This window comes from Macrosteles quadrilineatus, unplaced genomic scaffold (genome assembly GCF_028750875.1).
Source record: "Macrosteles quadrilineatus isolate MER2022 unplaced genomic scaffold, UCM_ALF_1.0 Scaffold_9__3_contigs__length_116548681, whole genome shotgun sequence".
Classification (NCBI taxonomy): Eukaryota; Metazoa; Arthropoda; class Insecta; order Hemiptera; family Cicadellidae; genus Macrosteles; species Macrosteles quadrilineatus.
The window spans coordinates 104113390-104135142 of record NW_026542602.1 but is presented as its reverse complement, the minus strand read 5'-3'; the positions used below and the strand labels follow the sequence as shown (position 1 = coordinate 104135142).

The 21753-nt window shown below is 35.8% G+C and overlaps 1 protein-coding gene across 1 annotated transcript in view; it reads right to left on the bottom strand.

The window, feature by feature from the left end:
- Positions 1–2937: 2937 nt before the first annotated feature.
- Positions 2938–21753, bottom strand: part of LOC129003896 (ubiquitin-conjugating enzyme E2 Q2-like) — a 33104-nt gene continuing 14288 nt past the window's right edge. Inside the window, exons 2-8 of the mRNA XM_054432232.1 lie at positions 19075–19179; positions 18633–18854; positions 17267–17426; positions 16597–16817; positions 10028–10174; positions 8062–8128; positions 2938–4570 (exon numbers count right to left, since the gene is read on the bottom strand). Of these exons, the coding sequence (XP_054288207.1) occupies positions 4539–4570; positions 8062–8128; positions 10028–10174; positions 16597–16817; positions 17267–17426; positions 18633–18854; positions 19075–19179 (954 nt within the window). The 3' untranslated portion in view covers positions 2938–4538. The remainder of the gene's footprint in view (positions 4571–8061; positions 8129–10027; positions 10175–16596; positions 16818–17266; positions 17427–18632; positions 18855–19074; positions 19180–21753) is intronic.

Sequence of the window (21753 nt, the reverse complement as noted above, 5' to 3'; positions counted from 1 at the left end):
GTCTAAAGAAAGGTCTTGGTCTGTAGACGAGCCATCAAAAGAAAAACATGGTGAATTCCCTTTAAATGGCCTTTAAATTCCCATCCCATGTTATTCTTATGGAGGAAAACGGGATTTTTGTCACAGCGAATTTGAGAGAACGGCTGGGCGTAGAAACTTGGTAGGGGTCTCTAAAGAAAGGTCTTGGTCTGTATATGAGCCATCAAAAGAGGAAAGAGGTAAATTCCCTTGGGGCTCCGCCCCAGAAGCCTTTAAAGTTGCCTCTTCAGATTTGTTTACATTACGACCATATACACAATTCTACACTACTTTTTAATGCAACAGCTGTTGATATTTAAATTGTGATTTATTGAATTTGTCCAAATGAAATACAGTATTTGCAATGGATTTTTCTGATTTTAAAATTGATTTTTTTCTGCATCGTGTCATGTTTTTCGATAAAATATTCTATTACCAAATCAGTGGAAAATCCTAATATCACAGTAACTTTTAAAATTATTTCTTATGGAGTTAACTTATATCTATTATTGTATGGGTTGGTTTCTGCCTTTTTTACCACTTCTTGGAGATTGTACGTAGCTGATATTCTTTGGCATATTGCATCTGTAGACGAAACTTGGGTTGGTGTAATTATTAGAATGGAAAAGAGCGAGAAATCCTGGACAATTTGATATAGGCTAAAAATAAAACTTAATTAACACTTCTTGAGCAATCATTGAAATAACAGATTTGCAAACAATGGAAACATAGAAAAGGTCATAGAACACAACCAAGTAAAAGAAATAGAAATAATGTTTTTTTTACACTAAAAAACAAGATCAGCTTTTTGAAAAAAGATAAGATATTTACAAAAGATTTTGATTATATCTAACTGTTGTGTAGATCGTGAGTATTTCCATAATCTTTGAGTCACCTGTTGTAATGCTTCGCAATTGCTCGAATTCGAGCAACAGGTACACTAGTAGGTATAATTGTCTTTTTAAGTTCTTAATTAACGTATTGCAGTAATAGTGCAGTAAAAAATTTCTAGGATTCTAGCAAAGTGACTATCCTGTTTCCTCTGTAGAGTACTGTAACTACTTTCATTGGGAAAGTAAAATGTGTTACATACAAGAAAATGTCTTCAAGGAGTAGTTTTTCAAGGCACCTCTATTTAATTCTTCATCTCTTTGTAGTTCATCTCTTTGAAGTGTACAAGGATTTTATAAAGTAAGCAATAAGCTATTTACAAACAATATTTTATTGTTATAGAGTTAGTTTAAGTATTTACAAGAAAAACACTAATTCAGTTTATATAGTTAGAAACTAACATCAGACTTTCTAATTAAATAATTAATTGGAATTAGGCTTCATAGGCTCAGTCAGGTGTATTACAAAGTAGAATACTCAATAATAATAAATATGTTTGGCGTTTCAATAATGATATCACCTCCAGCTAAGGTTACAATTAATAATAAATTTAGGTTTTTAATTATAAAAATATTGTTAGGATTTACAATAAGTACTTCATAATTGCATTTGGGCTGACAAAAGATCTGTTAGAGGATTCAGAAATTTTCAATTGATCATACAGATTCCTAACAAAAAATGTTTTAAATGCCTAACATATAATACAAAATAATATTCCTGTTTATGCTTTAGGTAATCATTCTTGATTACTTCTAAGGATTGACATTTAAAGGTGACTCACAATCATGTGGCTTTCCAGAATACCAAAAACTGTAAAGCATGCAATTTAAATTGAACAAATGGTTATTTTTAGGCTATTTAAAACAATTGGGAATTATATTGTACCAGCAGAATACCCATACTTCGTACGGGGTCGGCGTATAAGTATAAAATGCTTATTGAAGTTATAGGCCCTACTCGTGCTCTGCGTTTTCGTTTACAATGGGGGAGGACACAGTTTGAGAAAATTTGGTTCTTTAAATTTACAGTATGCTATAGATAAACACATTACCATAGCCATTAACTTCTACCACTGCACCTAAATAGAAAACAAAATTATCAAACATTCACACTATACATATCACAAATAGAAATTTTTTATTAAATTAAAAACATAAACATAACTGTACGACATTTCTCATTGCGTGCACCTTTTTTTTGCTGCTTATTTTAAATTAGCTGTTGTCAAAAATGAAAAAAAAGTGCTTCACCCTGTTGGTAAACCTTAAATATCATAGAACCAGCTACCAAAATTTGTTAATTCCTTTTAAATATGACTCATAAGAATACACATGGAAACTTTAAACCCCTGTGGGGCATAGCCCTATAGGGTTTTCACAACTTTAATATGGCTATGTGTTTCTCGAGACTATCAAGTACCTCTCTGCAAAATGTTGGCTCAATCGGTTCAGTAGTTTTCACGTGATGGAACTTTAGAGTTAGACACAAACATCCATACATTCACAATTTATTATTATAATATTAGTAGGATTATATTAAAACCCTATTAATGAATCTTACTCTTTTCATAAGAAAAATATTCTCATGTTAAATTTGCTGATGTTGTTTATTAAAATTATTGTGTATAAAAGTGCTGGTTTGTCCTAACAAGTTAAATTGTGCGTTAATTTTTAAATGTTTATCACAATGAACATTAAAAATCATAATCAGATGAGAAAAAACCTGAGCAAGTCAACAAGGCAAAAAGAAATTTTGAAATAAAAAAATTAATGTAGAGACTCATATTTATCAGGAATATCCGTTGAGATATAAATATGCCAAGCACCACTAAGGACAAAACAGTATGGAAGTAAATGTAACTTTATTTTAAAAAATAGTATAACTTTGCAGCGTCACAATATTACAAGAGGCTGAATGGTTGGCAGCACTGGATTAACTCAATGAGACCACTTATATTTCCGAGTCACCAAAGGAAATTTTTATTGTTTTGTACTGTATATTAAACAGGGCTAAGAAATAAATGTTCAATCGCATCATAATAAAATTTAATACACAATTAGTATGTCGACTAATAAAAAAACAATAAACGTTGTTTAGAATTTTGAATTCCTAGTTAGTAACAAGTGTACCAAAGTATGACTGAGTTCAACTAAAATATTTTAAAACCTTAAGATATATTACACTTATAATTATTTCTAGAGCGATACAAATTATATCTACATTTCTTAAACGAATGAACGGTTAAAAATTTGTAGTATGATACTAATTGTCTAACTCATCGTCTCACTGCATTAGTGCATTACGAGTCTTACAGGAATGGAACTTGAAATGAATTAAACACTTTAAAACTGGAATAACGTACACTAATGTGGAGCTCTGAAACCAAAAGCAAATTAAAATAATTAACAGATCAACAAAATCTAACATTCATATTCTACAAAATGATAATATTGGAAAACAAATTAATAACATGTTTAACATGAGTTGAATAGTGAATTCAAGGATCGTAAATATTACAACTATTATTTACATCGAGTAACTAATTACAGTATCTGCACAAGTTGGTGTATTTGAGTAAGCTAAGGTGGTAGGATACGAAAATGTGACAAAAAAACTAGTTGTTAGTCTATTTCACTTGAGTTATTCACTGCCCTATCTTCATAAAAAAAAAGGCGGTGGGATATTTTTACACTTTTTCATCAAAGCAACCTGGTTATTTAAAGGGGTTGGGATCCCCCTAATTTCTGAGAAATTAAAAAAAAGAGTAGAAGAGGCTTCTTTTTTATTTTTCACTTTTTTATTTGGTTGGCCAATTGATTTAACATCAGCTGTTTCTGCAGATACCATATTTCCAAATTCGCTTAGTCTGCAGGTTTGCTGCAGGGGGGGGTTCAGTTTGTATTAGGTCCAGGAATGATACCTTCAAAAGGACGGCAGAGAGTTCAGAGACACCCTGTATAATCTATGCCATCTGATGTGAGATGTAGCTTAAGACCAAAGTCGTCAACAACTGATCACCAGATCAAGACAGGCTTAAATTATTCTTTGAGCTTTGTTGTAGGCTTTTGAAAAAAGACTAACTATATATAACACTTCTAATTTTAGAAGCTACTCGCTCTTTCTTCATTAGTAGAGTATTTTTTCTTGTAGAATTAAAGTAAAAAAGCCTTTGTTCCTGATCCTACAAGAACAAAGGCCCTACTACTGAATAAGGAGTACCTAGCAGCTCTGTAAATTCTATGAATTTATATGTGTACTTTAAAATATTTGAAAACCCTGACCCTTAATCCATCTTTAGCAAAAAACTTCATTAAAATATTCTTTGCAATTTTGGGGGTTAAAGCCCTTTACTTAGATATCCCCAAATAATTCACAAGTCTTCAAAACTCTTTTCCAAAACAATCCTCTCAAACAAATAACAGCACAATAATTCTTAACACCTACATAATTTAACATAAGAAAACAAAAGCCAGAGGTTGCAAAGGATTTAAACACTATAAGACGAATCAAGTACACCAACCAGCTGCAGACTATTTACAGGCCTCTGCTTAGGCTCTCGTATGTAACAGTCTCCAATGTGCAATTTATACAAGTCTTTGCGATCACAGCCACTTTACACTGAACCTCCTTTAGCCGTCTTCCTTCGGTGGAGTGAACCAGCCTAGGCAAAAAACATCAACATTGTAATTGAAAACAAAATAAGTAATACTCTGTAAAATATATTAAGATTTAGACTCCACTGATTTTCAAGAGGGTGATTTAAAACTCAGGTGAATCCAGAATGCATTCTCAATAATGACCTTCCTTTATTTTGCTGCATGTCACAACTTTCAGATATAGGATCAAAATTTATATTTGATGTAAATTGGCGTTCAACCTTAATAGTTTAGCTGTATTTTCTTTATATTAGTTTAACATTAAACAAATGGCATGAGAGTTATCCTGTAAAACAGTCTGTACTGAGGACGTACGTACAGTCTGTACTGACTTTAGGAGTGATCACAAATAAAAGGGATTTTATTACTTGATATTATTTCAAAAACATTTGATGCGAAATACTATCATTGCATGTCTTTACAAACTCCCTTAGGGAAGCCTGGAAGTATAGATGGGGACTTATAAGTGAGTTTAACTTCTAAATTTTAGGTTAATAAAACTAAAAAACCTTGAAACTTGTTTACTTTGATCCGATATCCTTAATTCTGTATTATGTTTTGTTGTCTATTGAGTACTCTAATTGTGTTTTATTATTCTTTTAATTATTGTGTAGAAAAATGTTCATTTCTTTTTGTGCTAAATGTTGTTAAAGACTAATATTCATAAAGGCAAAAATTGTGTCAACCAAACAGACGGTTGTTATCAACCATTGTTTCAAAGTGTTATGTTTTTGGATGTACATATTACCTTATCGTTTAGTAAAGCACTTATTCATTTAATTTCATTGCATGGAATTTGTAAGTAGGCCTAGTTGTTAAGGTATTATTATAAGATAAAACACACTTCGTACTTAGATATTTTTGTGTATGAGGTTTCTGTTTGTATAGGATCGGTTAAGTTGATCTAGTCTTTATATTTAGAGGGATAACTGTTATTTTTTTAATATTTAACAGCTGTACAAAACTTTTATTGCCACTTAATACTTGCAGTTGCCTATTCATTATCTGACACGCAATCCTTATAAACCACTACTTTCCAATCATTCAACATTCACAAGCAGTACCTGGGGACGGAGCTTTGCTCGGGGAAAATTATTAGTTTACTCTGAAAGCAGTTTAGTATTGCAGATAGAGATATCCATTCCCAAACTCCACACTGCTCGCCTTTACTACTTCCTTCTTCACCACTCCCTACGTCTGTTTGCCCTCCTTCCCTATACCATTTTAGAATTGCAGATACATAATTGCCACAGACAGTTCCCACACTCTGCACTGCTGGCCTTACTACTTCATTCACCATTTCCTACGTCATGGACCTGTTTCCTTCCCTTCTCATAGCATTTTAGGATGGAAGATACATTAATCTAACTGCCACACACGGTTCCCACACTCTGCGATGCTAAACTTTACTACTTCCTCTTCCTACGTCGTGGACCTGTTTTCATCTCTTTCCATAGCATTTTAGTATTTTAGATAAATTAATATAGTTTCCACAAACATTCAACAGACTCCGCACTGCTAGCCTTTACTACTTCTTTCACCATTTCTTATGTCGTGGACATGTTTCCAACCCTTCTCATAGCATTTCAGTATTGCAGATACATTAATCTAACTGCTACAAAAGGTCTCCAGTTCCAACTCTCCACACTGCTTTCCTTTACTACTTCCTTCACCACTTCCTACGTCTCGGACCTATTTCTTCCCTTCCCATAGCATTTAAGGATTGCAGATACTTTAATCTAATCGTCATAAACAGTTCCCACACTCCGGACTGCTCGCCTTTACTACTTCCTTTACCACTTCCTACATCGCGGATCTGTTTCCTTCCCTTCCCATAGCATTTAAGGATTGCATATACTGTAACCTAATCGTCATAAACAGATCCCGCACTCCACACTGCTACCCTTGACTACAATGTATCGAGTAATCTTCAGTATAATCTTTGCTCAATAGTAACAACTGATGTTTTTCCTTTTGTACTGTATTTTGTTTTGCTAGAATACTGTGGATAGGCAACTTACTAGTCTTTTGTTTACTTTTTCCTTGTTATTTAATTCAGCCAAGATGGTTACTTAGCAACCCATAAGACTAATGTTAAAAAAATTAGACTTTCAGTTTCATTTTTCTACGAAATTAGATTTTTGTTGGTAGTTCTAACTGCAGTAAACTCGTTTTTGGGCCAGGAATAAACTATTTACAACATTTGAACAAAATCGTCGGAGCCGTTTTCGAGATCTTGGTGCAAGCATACGTACATACATACAAGCAAACATTGCTCGTATTAGAGTATAGGATTTTTCAACTTTATCACATGCAGATGATTTTATTGGGTACCTTGATATTATACTGACCACACCTAAATTGGTTACCCTTAGGCTAGGTTAGGTTTTCTTATCCTAACCTAGGTGTGGTTGGTATAATAGCAAAGTACCTTTATTGTACCAGAGCGGTAAATACATCAACTAGAGGTCTCAGATTTAAACTATGTCGTCCGACCATGACGGGAGCTTGATGGAAAGCCCAATTTAATGGACAGCCCTCATAATAAGTCAGCTGTGTGATTACTTTCAGTAGGGTAAGGTTCTCATCTTTGCACTGTTATCAATATTATACATCAATATACAGTACATATCTGCAAATGCTAGTGTAGATAATGCTCTTTCCCTATTGATTGTTGGAAGAAACCAAGATGTTTCAAGAATGTAACTCAGCTTGTTGTGACATACAAAGCTGTTGGATTAACAGTAAAATATTTCAACCAATGGACCAGGGCGTCATTGAAAAGTTAAAAAGAATCTATAGGAAGCAAGTGCTGCGCAGGCTTCTTTCGGCAGAAGATAACAAGGAAAGTAAGTGTCATTCAGTTAGAGAAGAAACTAAATTTGAAAGACTCGTGCTACTCACATTTTAAGTGATTTTGTACAGTTAGATTTAGAGAGATTCTTTTTGTGTTCTGTTTCTGATCAGTGTTTTGTTTAATTCCAATGAACTCTACATATTTTTTTCAAGAAACGAACTACATTAATGTACATGGAGTACACTTAAGTACAAAAACTATTGTTTTTATTTCATTTACTATATCCTAGAACTTTATTTTTAAAACTGTAGGCCTATTATGTGTCTATTAGGCATTTCTAGGTTATGATTAAAAATCTGAACAAATTGGTAACCTGAACTACAGTCACAATTTGTTCGGAATTTTGACGCTCTACTGTATCTAGTTTATGAATGTGTCAAAATTGCAATAAAAACTTGAGGAATATTGAAGAATATCGGTGGGAGCAGTAATGTAATCATATATTTTACATTATTGATTTCAAATTTTATAGTCAGCAAACCTTTGATGCAAATGTAATACAACCAAATTTAAAAATGCATTATTCTTCTTCCACCACATTTACCACTTTTAACTGTACAAAAACCTCAATAGAAACTCAGTATGTAATTTTAAATTGTGAAATAAAATTTTAAAAGACAAAACTAAACTTCAACTTACCATTCTTTTCATGAATTTGTACTAGAGACTTGAAGGACTGTTGTGCCTTTGCTAAACTGTACTGACCCTGTGAAAAACATCATTATGATACACTAAATTACTAAAATATTTGGATAGCAGCGAGCTTACCTAATATAAAAAGTCATAGTACACACAGAAAACACACAATAATTTGCCCTTGGGGTAATTTGTAATTTGTCAAGTGTAGAGATTGTGTCCCTTTACTCTACAAATTACATTCCTGGCCTAGAGCCTTTCCCTAAACAAACTATACCTGTCAAGGAAATGATGTTAACCAGAGGAGAGACAATTTAACAAAACTCTATATTATTTTGTACGCAAAGGATAGTAACTAGCGATGGGCGGATCCAAGAAAATGTCGGTACCATATTCGGATCCAGATACGTACTGTCATAAGGATGGTTTTTTTAAACTTAATATTTACAGAAATCCAATTTAAATCACACTGTTTAAAATTAAATTGGTAATGTTAAAAGGTTGATGTAATAAGATAGCCTATAGAATAATATAGCTTATACGGCTAAGCAACAGTATATGTCGACGTCAATAACTCATATGGCTAGGCAATGTCACAGTATATGTCGACGTCAATAAAGTATATGGATACTTATAGACCACGTATATGGACAAAGATAGTCTTATACAGTTCCGGCCATATAAAGAGAGAAAATGTCAAGGTAGACCTGGTCAGGCCTAATCCCAAGTTGTCAAAACATTAGGGGTGGGCGAGTACACGACCTTCGAGTAATTACTTGAGTTTTTTCAAATACTCGACCTCGAGTCGAGTAGTAATTACTACTCGAAAATTCGAGTCGAGTAGTTATAAATAGTGCCAATTCACGATTTTCTATACCCATATTTAATAAATTATATTTTGTTTTGTGTTGATGCCTTATTTAATCCCCATTCCTACAAAAACAACTATCTAACCTCATATCTCTAGGTTAGACCCAGTGTTCTATAAATCAAACTAGCCAATCAACGAAGCAACGTAGAATTGTGATTCAAATTTTGTAATAATGTTTGTCTTCACTTTGTGAATAAAATGACCTGTCACTTAATTATATGTCACCAGTTTGATTTATAGAATTTGTACTGGGCCGAGTTATTTCTAAGAGTTAAAGGGAAGCAGTAGCAATGACCACTGGGATGGGGTAGCGCGCCCCCTCGGTTTCACAACAATAGCTATGTTTTGACAACAGCGGATTAGCTAATTGGACCGGGTCTACCTTGACATTTTCTCTCTTTATATGGCCGGAACTGTAAATGGATACCAATAGATAGTCACAAATAGTCTTGTATACAGAATGAATAAAAAGTCAAGACCCTGCCCTCCCCCCCAAATATTTTTTTACAGTACAAATATACAGAGATATACTTTTGGTGGTTGTACAATCTAAGCAGGGAGTTTCATTTTATGATTTTGAAAAATTTTGAGGTCCCCCAAAAATGGGGATTTTGGAGACAACTTAACATTTTTTAATGTTATAATAAAACACCCCTGTTATAATAACTTAAAGAATGGTGAAAACCAGAGTTCGCTATCTCCTCTCTATCCTGAATACAGTCATGTACATGGACATAGACACAGATAGTCTTGTATATGGATACGGATAGTCTTGTATATGGACATTGATAGTCTTGTATATGGACACAGACACTGATCGTCTTGTACATGGCCCTTTTATATGGAATTTATTTTAATCATTTGAACTATTAAATAGATTATTTAATACATCACTATGACGGAACACCTGTTATTTTGTATGAATTGTACTTAAAAAAAATCGGATCCAGCCCCAGATCAGATTTTATGGATCTGATCGGGCGTCAGTTCTAGCTCAGATCCGGTAAATCAGACTATCACTAATTATTGTAACCACAAGAAACATAAAAGTGTCTCCAGTTTTAAATCAAACAAAGGATTAAATTGCAGCATTCTTACCTGCGTTACGACTTTAGCAGCACCAAACTGTATCCGAGCTTTGCCCTTGACCAGTGTAGCAGCTATCTGCATGATGACTGCCTCCACAGTGTAGGCCGAGCTCCAGCCTTGCTTGGTCAGTAGCTCCATACAGATGGCTCCTCCCATCTGTCACACATCAAACATCCACTCACTTATATTTTCTTATTACAGATTTTGCAACACACTTAGTTGATAGAAGAAGTACTGGGTTCTTTTGGGAGGCATTTTCCTTGTACACAACCATCAATTTGTGGTCTTTACGGTTGTAAACTTTGTGGCCTACTTCAAATTTTGTTTTTTAGAGCATTAGGTATACATTTCCTGTTTTTCCTCATAGTGCCTGTAATGTAAGTCATCCTTTCATACGGATAATCTGCCAAAGGTATAAACATAGAGAAATTATCTAAAAATAGGCCTAGAGAATTTATGAAATCATCACTCAACTCACCAATTGCGCACCAATCTCTGCCAAGTTATGAAATATTGTGGCAAAACATATAGGCTACTAAATAATAACATACTATTAAATTAAAACTGAAAGAAGAAAATTAATCTCATAGCCGTTTTTAATGCATGCGGGTCTAAAATAGTATTTAAAAAATAATTTTCAGTCTCTAGGGAGTAAAAATCAACAGTTGTAAATTTTGATTGTGGCAATCGTATCGATCAAAATTATTTATCGATTGATTTATTAGGCAAGGTATTGTTGTCGATTGATTGACATATCGATAATGTACTGTAACACAATCACAATAGACGAAATGATTAAATCACTTACTAAACAGCTGCTTATTTGCATTAGCAGATTTGAAAACAAGCTGGAAGTCTTTTTGAGAGGTTATCTTTACATAAAAATCATTTCCTTTTCTAGTTTTGTTTGTTAATTAATGATGCAATATGCCAAAAAATATAGTGCATCACACGGGGAAAAAGTCACTTTTAACCCTCGCTCGTTTTCCAACCTCGGCTTCGCTTCGATCGTAAAACTTGACCTTGGGTCAAAAAGAGTCACTTAAGGTCCTGTGAAGAAATATACAACTTCAACCAATGTTTGTATGACCTTTTTTGTTTTGATTGATTAGTACTATTAGCCCTGAAGTTTGTGACACTCCTTTTTGAACAACCCGAATATATAAACTTAACGGCTGGTGTTACTGGCCCCGTAGAGACCTCAAAATGAAAAAGCAAATCGGTCCTGGGTCTATGTCTTACCATGAGCCTTTTGGTAATAGCTAATTCCCTTATGGGAAATTAGTAAAACACTGAGGAAAAACAATTTACGAATGGAGTATGTATTGGCATAGTCTAAATTAATATGTACTAGGGGTTGTGTCCAGTGATCGAAAACTCGACCAAAAATATGTAATGTACACGGATTGACTATTGGATACTGAAGTAGAAATCCCCAGCTGTTACTATTTTTTAATAAAAAAAAAACATGTAGTCGTGTGAGCCAGTCACAGAATGTGTGTCTAAAATTATAATGTCTACCTAATTTGTTGTTGTTGACAAAGTTGATGAGTCATAACAGTTGCTTTGCTATAGCTCATAATAAGTCATTCCATAAGTTTGACTTGGTAAAAAACCTCGTGTTTTCACATAAATCAGTGCAATCTATTGGTGGCTCACATCAACTAAGACAAATTTAATTAAAACTGGCAACAACTTTAACATTGGGATGGAATGTCTACAGTAGTTGTAATTCAAAGGTACAAGGTAGGTAGGGCTTCTCTATATTTTCACCCCTCGCTATAAATAAAACTTGAGATTGTAATTTCTTCAATTTGTTTGGATTTTCTGTTCATATTTCGTTGTTATTTTGTCACCAGCATAGCAACCCATAAAGCCCATGTTAATTTATTTTTGAGCGGAGCGAGCGAAGCGAGCGAAGCTCTTATACGTCGACTCTTGTGCATTTCGAAATACGCAAACTCCTCCTAGACGGCTGAATCGATCGTTTTCAAATTTTGCATGGTGATAAAGACCATATCGGTGAGTGCCAACATCTATATGGCGTTAAAAAAGTCTCTCAGGAATCCGCCCCACTGGGTCTCAAAGTTTCAATGTAATCCTTATGGAAGCAGTATTTGACACATAAACAAAAACACAGATTCATCAACACAACAGGATGATCAGCTGTTGGCTTTTGAATGCAGTAGATAATGAAATAGCGGATAGCATTATTCCACAGATATTAGAACATAAACGGTATGGATCATAATTATAACCAAATGACGACACTAGCTTGAGGTCTGTGACGTATAAAGTGGTGAAGGAAGAAGTCAAGGCGAGATGTCCGGAGTGTGGGAACTGTTTACGACGATTAGATTAAGGTATCTGCATTCCTAAAATGCTATGGGAAGGGAGGAAAACAGGTCCGTGACGTAGGAAGTGGTGAAGAAAATAGTCAAGACGTGAAGTCCGGAGTATGGGAACTGTTTATGACGATTAGATTAAGGTATCTGCAATCCTAAAATGCTATGGGAAGGGAGGAAAACAGGTCCGCGACGTAGGAAATGGTGAAGGAAGTAGTAAAGGCGAGCAGTCTGGAGTGTGGAAACTGTTAATGACGATTAGATTAAGGTATCTGCATTCCTAAAATGCTATGGGAAGGGAGGAATACAGGTCCGCGACGTAGGAAGTGGTGAAGGAAATAGTCAAAGCAAGATGTCCGGAGTGTGGAAACTGTTTATGACGATTAGATTAAGGTATCTGCAATCCTAAAATGCTATGGGAAGGGAGGAGAACAAGTCCACGACGTAGGAGGTGGTGATGGAAGTAGTAAAGGCGAGCAGTCTGGAGTGTGGAATCTGTTTATGACGATTAGATTAAGGTATCTGCATTCCTAAAATTCGATGGGAAGGGGGGGAAACAGGTCCGCGACGTAGAAAATGGTGAAGGAAGTAGTAAAGGCGAGCAGTCTGGAGTGTGGAAACTGTTAATTACGATTATATTAAGGTATCTGCATTCCTAAAATGCTATGGGAAGGGAGGAAAACAGGTCCACGAAGTAGGAAGTGGTGAACGGAGTAGTCAAGACGAGAAGTCCGGAGTATGGGAACTGTTTATGACGATTAGATTAAGGTATCTGCAATCCTAAAATGCTATGAGAAGGGAGGAAAACAGGTCCGTGACGTAGGAAGAGGTGAAGGAAGTAGTCAAGGCGAGATGTCCGGAGTGTGGGAACTGCTTATGACGATTAGATTAAGGTATCTACAATCCTAAAATGCTATTGGAAGGGAAGGAAACAGCTCCGCGACGTAGGAAGTGGCGAAGGAAGTAGTAAAGGCGAGCTGCTCGGGGTGTGGGATATGTTTGTGACGATTAGATTAAAGTATCTGCAATTATAAAATGCTATTGGAAGGGAAGGAAACAGGTCCGCGACGTAGGAAGTGGCGAAGGAAGTAGTAAAGGCGAGCTGCTCGGGGTGTGGGATCTGTTTGTGACCATTAGATTAAGGGGTTTGCAATCCTAAAATGCTATGGGAAGGGAGGAAAACAGGTCCGTGACGTAGGAAGAGGTGAAGGAAGTAGTAAAGGAAAGCAGTCCGGACTGTGGGAACTGTTTGTGACGATTAGATTAATGTATCTGCAATTCTAAAATGCTATTGGAAGGGATGGAAACAGGTCCGCGACGTAGGAAGTGGCGAAGGAAGTAGTAAAGGCTAGCTGCTCGGGGTGTGGAATATGTTTGTGACGATTAGATTAAGGTATCTGCAATCCTAAAATGCTATTTGAAGGGAAGGAAACAGGTCCGTGACGTAGGAAGTGGCGAAGGAGGTAGTAAAGGCGAGCTGAACAGGGTGTGGGATCTGTTTGTGACCATTAGTTTACGGTATTTGTAATCCTAAATTGCTAGGGGTAGGGAGGAAAACAGGTCCGTGACGTAGGAAGAGGTGAAGGAAGTAGTCAAGGCGAGCTGTCCGGAGTGTGGGAACTGGAAACCGTTTGCAGCAGTTTTAATGTATCTGCAATGCTGAAATGCTAAGAGAAGGGATGGAAGCATGCTCACGACATAGGAAATGGTGAAAGAAGTAGTAAAGGCTAGCAGTACGGAGTGTGGGAATGTTTGTGGCAATTAGATTAAGGTATCTAAAATACCAAAATGCTATGGAAAGTGATGAATACAGGTCCACGACATAGGAAGTGGCTTAGGAAGTAGTGAAGTATGAGCATCAGCATAGTGTGAGATTCGTCTGTGGCAGCTAGATTAATATATCTTCAATACTTAAATGAAAATGCTATGATAAGGGAAGGAAACAGGCCCCACGACGTAGGAAGTGGTGAAGGAAGTAGTAAAGGCTGGTAGTGCAGAGTGGGGGAACCGTTTGGGCAGTTAGATAAATGAATCTGTAATACTTAAATGCTATGAGAAAGGAAGGAAACAGGTCTATGACGTAGTAAATGGTAGTAAGGCTAGCAGAGCAGAGTGTGGCAGAGTGTGTCTTTGGCAATTACATTAATGTATCTGCAATCCTAAAATGCTATGGGAAGAGAGGGAAACAGGTCCACGACGTAGGGTGTGGTGAAGGAAGTAGTAAAGGTGAGCAGTGTTGAGTTTGGGAATGGATTAATGTATCTGCAATGCTAAAATGCTACAGGAAGAGCCTGTAGACTGTATGTTAAAATGATTACGAAGCACGGATCGATACATATTTTCGATACATGCAATCGTTTACAATCTAAATTTACAAACTGAGTTGACAACAGCTGATTTCTACTCCATAGAGACTAAAAACGATTTTTGCTCTCTAAATAAAAAAATGCTACTTTAGACCCGCAACGCATGCATTAAAAACTACTGTTTTTATTGCAGTATGACAAAAACAATATAATATGAACCCTTGATGACTCCGCTCAATTTTGTGGATGCCTCTGCGAACGCCACCTAGTTATTTTAAATTCATTTTTTGTGCTTATACTTGAGCCTATTTTAATTTTTAAAGGGATTCTGTACATATACAGGAAAATATCTTTCTAACGGTAAGCGTAGATTTTCCCTGTGTTGCACACGAGCTGAGAAAAGAGGTTTTAAAGAAACATGCTTGCCTATTTATATATAGACTAGCTGACCCGGCGAACTTCGTATCGCCTAAGTTATAGGTTTCCCCTAAGACAGACCGATGGAAAGAAAGTACCGTTACGTTTAATTTTCAAGATGATCTCGTTCGCATTGCTCAATCACGTCCTGGTTGAAGTTCGTTCGCTACGCTCACTCACCTTTGGGTTGGAGCTCGTTCGCTACGCTCACTCACCTTTAGGTTGGAGCTCGTTCGCTGCGCTCACTTGCCTTCAGGTTAGCTCGTTCGCTACGCTAACTCGCCTCCAGGTTGAAGTTCGTTCGCTACGCTAACTCGCCTCCAGGTTGAAGTTCGTTCGCTACGCTCACTCACCTTTTGGTTGCAAATTAGCTGTTGTCATAAATGTAAAAGAAATAATAGTGCTGTACCCTGTTGGTAATCCTTGTAACTTTAATGCTATTGAACATCATAGAACAGAACCAACTTGTTTAATTGAAACAGCTGTTAAGATTCATTAATTCCATTTCTCATAAGGTTAACATGGGAAACTCCAGAGCCACTGGGGCGGAGCCCTTTTAAGAATTTCGAAACGGGAAATAGTTTACGTCCGATTCGCATACCTACAGAATTTACACACCAAATTTCATAACGATCGGTGAAGTCGTTCCGGAGGAGTTTGCAGACAAAAACTGTGACACGAGAATTTTATATATTAGACTAGCTGACCCGGCGAACTTCGTATCGCCTAAGTTATAGGTTTCCCCTAAGACAGACCGATGGAAAGAAAGTACCGTTACGTTTAATTTTCAAGATGATCTCGTTCGCATCGCTCAATCACGTCCTGGTTGAAGTTCGTTCGCTACGCTCACTCACCTTTGGGTTGGAGCTCGTTCGCTGCGCTCACTTGCCTTTAGGTTGGAGCTCGTTCGCTACGCTAACTCGCCTCCAGGTTAGCTCGTTCGCTACGCTCACTCGCCTCCAGGTTGAAGTTCGTTCGCTACGCTCACTCACCTTTTGGTTGCAAATTAGCTGTTGTCATAAATGTAAAAGAAATAATAGTGCTGCACCCTGTTGGTAATCCTTGTAACTTTAATGCTATTGAACATCATAGAACAGAACCAACTTGTTTAATTGAAACAGCTGTTAAGATACATTAATTCCATTTCTCATAAGGTTAACATGGGAAACTCCAGAGCCACTGGGGCGGAGCCCTTTTAAGAATTTCGAAACGGGAAATAGTTTTCGTCCGATTCGCATACCTACAGAATTTACACACCAAATTTCATTACGATCGGTGAAGTCGTTCCGGAGGAGTTTGCAGACAAACACTGTGACACGAGAATTTTATATATTAGATAGATAGTTTAACTTTTGCCCTTTCATATAGAAAAACTGATTTAGTTTGATATGTCAATACATCAATTGGCCTACCAAACAACAAATTTTAATTATAGTCATTAAGGGTCTATCAGCTTATGACAAAGAAAATATCTACATCTGAGCTCATGTTTCTAGTGGGAAAAACTCACCAGGACATAACCACCGGAAATCACAGGATGAACGACACGGACAAACGGAGGCTCGAAGGGGTAAGTCTCCTTAAATAGCATGTTGAGCAGTATGGAGTCCTTGCCTTCCTTCTCCTTCAGTAGAACAAGGTCGTTGTGTAAGGGTGAGTCAGGGTCTACAGACATGAGGCGGATGTTCCACTCATACAGACTATCAGACACCAGCTCTATGCTGTACATGCCTGTCAACAACACACAACAACTATACACAAAAACTATACTTCCTCATGAAAATATCCTGTTTGCAGGACCAGATCACTATAATTTTATAGTGTCGCTAACAGAGTTTTTATTTCAAGGTGGTGTAAAATTCATGCTCTTATTTAAGGAATTTAAAAAATCCAGTTAAGTTGATAAAGTCTCTGTGAACTTGCAATATTGCAGAATTTATGAATCTACTTCACCATCAATTTCTTTAGAGCCTCTTAGAATTAAGTATCCCGGCCCCCGGGGTAAAACATGTATGTAGTGTCAACTCAATTGAAACCAAATGTAGGGTTTCACAAAAATCATCCAAATTTTAATGAATATCTACAGTCCTAGATGTTTATGCTGCCAAAAAATCCATATAATTTTCGAAGCTCATGTGATTCCCGTAGCGAGGATTCAAAAATGCACAGCTGGAGATTACCTTTTTTAAACGTTTCAGAACGGTAAATGTCCCTGAGCTCCTTCATGAGTCTATCAGTGGCCTGTACACTGCCGGAGACCTGACCTCTCAGATAGTCCTGTCGCTGATTCTGCCTCAGTCGCTCTAACATATTACTGTGTTCAGCGTCCATCTCTTCAGCCTGTAACATGTAAAAAATCTAACAAACCACTTAATAGCCTTAGGACTCCTTTTATAGCGGAAAGTAAATAAAAGAAACGTCTTATAACCCTTAAAACATATAGTTACGCTTATACTGTTACTCACAAGACGGTTAATATACAAAAAAGATGGTAAGTGGTGATCGATTTCGATTGGACACTCCAATCATCATCAGACCCAATAGGCGAATAATAGGTAACATATATGTTTTAAGTGTTATAAGACGTTTCTTTTATTTACTTTCCGTAAATTTAATAACAGTACAATGCTGATCAATAAGTTCTTTTATGACGAAATAGGTTGTCATTTGTCATGATATGTGGTGCTGGATTTGTTTATTTGATCATGTTTTATTTATCTTACATATTTTTATGCCTAGTAACCTTTGACACATTACGATTGCAACAAAGATGGGTGGCATTTTAATAATGAAAATGTTAGACTAGCTAAAGAGAACATTATGGAAACAGAGGTAAGATGGCTGATTTGGATTTCAACGAAAATGTTGAAATTCCAACCATTATCACTGTAAAAAAAAGAAAACAGCTTGATGTTGTTACTACCTGGTGTTATTTGATCGGCCTATATATAATCTTATCATTGATCACTCAATTTAACTAAAACACTGACTAATTGTCCATTTAATTGTGAAAATTGTAGGCTACCATAACTACAACTAATTAACTTTTTAAAGACAATAACTTTAAACAAAATTTTCTTAAAAATAAAAATAAATAAAAAGTTTTGTTTTGTGCTTTCAGTTGCCCCGCTCACAACTGAATTATAATATATTGCCTTGAGAGGAATGAGGGCCAAGTGGGTCAATAGGGAAATTTTCTGTAATTCTGGGACTTTTTGAATAATAAAAATATCTCTATCCTTTTTAAAGTTACAAACTTAGACCTTTGCAGAAAACTTTGTAAAATGTAAAGAAACGGAAAATTACAAAATCTTATAAAATTAGGAAATTATAACAAAAAATTAGGGGTCTGCGGTGCGGTTTGTGCCTAATTACTGCAATCGTTTCGAATACATAATTTTCCTCAATACTAATTTGGTTGTGTAAAGCCTACAATATTTAATTACCTTCAATTATTTTACTTAGGCCTAAGGTAATTTCCTTAATCGTGGCCAGTACCTTAATATGAACCACTATCTTAAATTTTAAAATATGTCTAACATTTACCTTATTCTTAGCAAGTATCTCGCTCTCGTCCATCTCCAGGTGCAGGTCCTCATCGTCGTCGTTGTCATCATCGTCATCGTCCTCCTCTGTCTCATGAGGATCGCCCTGGACTGGTGGCGGAGGCATCCACATTCCTAGCGTCAGTCTCTCCAACTCACCTGGTTCTGACACACCATGTAGGCGACACAGCTCTCGCACCAGGATTGCCACTTGGTTCATCACCTACAAAACATTCAGAGTCAATTCACATAGGCTTTGTTAGATGTATAAACCAAATAGTTTTTAAAATAAATAATCAAAAGGATGACATTTTACTCAGTATTTTAATTCATGAAGCAAAAGTTCCTCTCCCATGAGAAGTTTACCATATTTATTTGATTAAAGGACCTACAACTTAAGATGCTACACAAAAAAATACAATAAAATGTATTTAAATACTTACATGGTTGTCACGGCCCGATGTATTGCTGAGAATCTGAACTGCGTTTGTAACACTTGTTTCCTCCGTATCAGCAAACCATACTGGAGGCGTGGACGGATATGTTTCCTAGAAATATTTTTAGGTGAAAATTGCATCAATAGGCTACTAACTTACATGGATGTTCATTAGACAAAATCTAATTTGCCTTTAAGGCCAGATAATTCATTACCGAAGTAGACTGCTAAAATGGCCTTAAAGTTACAGATGAAATATATCTTATAGAAATCTGGCAAAATTACCCCTATCATTCATTATTCCTAATTACTAGGGGCATGTAGGGACATAACTCCCTAAAAAGCTCAAAATGTAAAACAACTAATTTGTTGTTGTTATATACAGGGTGACAGTTAAGTCTTAGGACGACTTTATAACTTTCAAACGACAAACGATATCACAACCACATTTGGTATACCGTTACTGGAAATTGTAAGCTACTTTTCTGTGTACATGGTGGTCGGATATCACCTTTGGGGGACGGTCAGTCGGGGGTCAGAAGAAAATCTTTAATGACAGCCTATGTTGAGTTGTACATCATTTTAAAGGTCTACTTCAACTGAAAACAATGCCGCAAACCGCACTTCAAAAGGTTGATCCTGCGCAAAATGGCAGATGTTCAAAGATTTTAAAAATTAGCCAATTTCTTTAAATTAAAACACTTTTTTAAATCTTTAAACAACTGTCATTTTTTAATGGATGGTCCTTTTCAAGTACGGTTTGCGGCATTGTATTCTACTAATAAATACCTTTAATTTGATGTGCATATCAACCTATGCTTCCATTCAAGATTTACTTCCGACTTCTTGTGGGCCATCGCCCTGAAGAGTTATTTGGATCACTGAATGTGAAGTTATGGGGATCATTTTAAAGGGAATTTTAAGCAAAGAAGAATGCCGCAAACCGTACTTCAAAAGGACCATCCGTTAAAAAATGACAGTTGTTTAAAGATTTAAAAAAGTGTTTTAATTTAAAGAAATTGGCTAATTTTTAAAATCTTTGAACATCTGCCATTTTGCGCAGGATCAACCTTTTGAAGTGCGGTTTGCGGCATTGTTTTTAGTTGAAGTAGACCTTTAAAATGATGTACAACTCAACATAGGCTGTCATTAAAGATTTTCTTCTGACCCCCAACCGTCCCCCAAAGGTGATATCCGACCACCATGTACACAGAAAAGTAGCTTACAATTTCCAGTAACGGTATACCAATTGTGGTTGTGATATCGTTTGTCGTTTAAAATTTATAAAGTCGTCCTAAGACTTAACGGTCACCCTGTATATACATATAATCCAATGTTTGTCCTTTATTCGTTACCAAACGACCATCTGATCGTGATGAAACTCAAGGGAAGTAAATAAGTACTATACATAATGAACAGTTTTATTAACCACATTTAGTAATATTTTATAGATTGCGAACTCATTCAAGTTTATTCCGCCTTACACCTTTAAACCAAAGTTCACCAAAATCAGATAAAAATTACTCAAGTTATCGTGTTTAAGGACACATACATATAAAAATTTGAACGAATGGTGCTTTTGGCCTCTGGGGACATCAAAATGATAAAGTAAATCGGTCCCGGGACTAAGTCTTACCATGAGACCTACGGTAATAGCTTATTCCCTATAGGGAAATTCGATAAAAATCGCAGCTTAGTGCTTTTTTTAATGATCCAGTACACTCACATTCTGATTAGTGATACCTAATTATAGCACCCATTTACAATTAAACTAGAGGACCCATGCTGCTCCGCAGCAATAAAATAAATATAATATCCGAGAAATACCGGTAATCAAATTGATGATTTTTGATTGAGTAATACAGAATCTTGAGCTTAACTTATTCAAACGATCAATAACTCAAATTAAAGCCTATAATTTACTGATTATTTTTAGTCTAAAACATATATAAAAAACATAAACAACACTGGAGCTATTGATTTATAATCATAGTAGTACCTTATGAAAAATTATTTTTATGTTGGTTGTTAACCTTGCATTTGCTTGAAACTCGTCCGATTTGAATAACTAATAGCTTAAATGAAACCCAGTATTTCACTGAAGGTTCTTAGACCAAAACATATATATAGGATTATATCATTATACTAGCAGAGTACCCGTCCTTCGTACGGGGTTGGTATTTTTAGTATAAAATGCTTATTGCAGTTATACTCAAGCTTTGCGTTTGCAATGAGGGAGGACACAGTTTGATAAAATTTGCTTTTTTAAATTTACAGTATTCTATAGTATTACACATCTACCATAGCCATAATGTTCTACCACTTCACCTAAACAATAGAGAAAAAAAAATTATCAACAATACGCAAAATATCACAAATTATTCATGAAATGAAAAACATAAACATAACTGTAAACAATCGTACTTTGACAGTTCTCATTGCGAATCACAGTTTTTTGTTGCTGCTTTTAGTTCAAATTAGCTGTTTTCATAAATGCAAACAAATATCGTGCTGCACCCTGTTGGTAAATCTTATAACTTTTTAATGCTTTTCCATATCATAGAACCAACTTTTTTAGTTGAAACAGCTGACTAAATTCTTTAATTCCCTTTAAATATGAATAGGCCTACTCATAAGGTTAACATGGGGAATTACAGAGCCACTGGGGCGGAGCCCGAAAGGAATT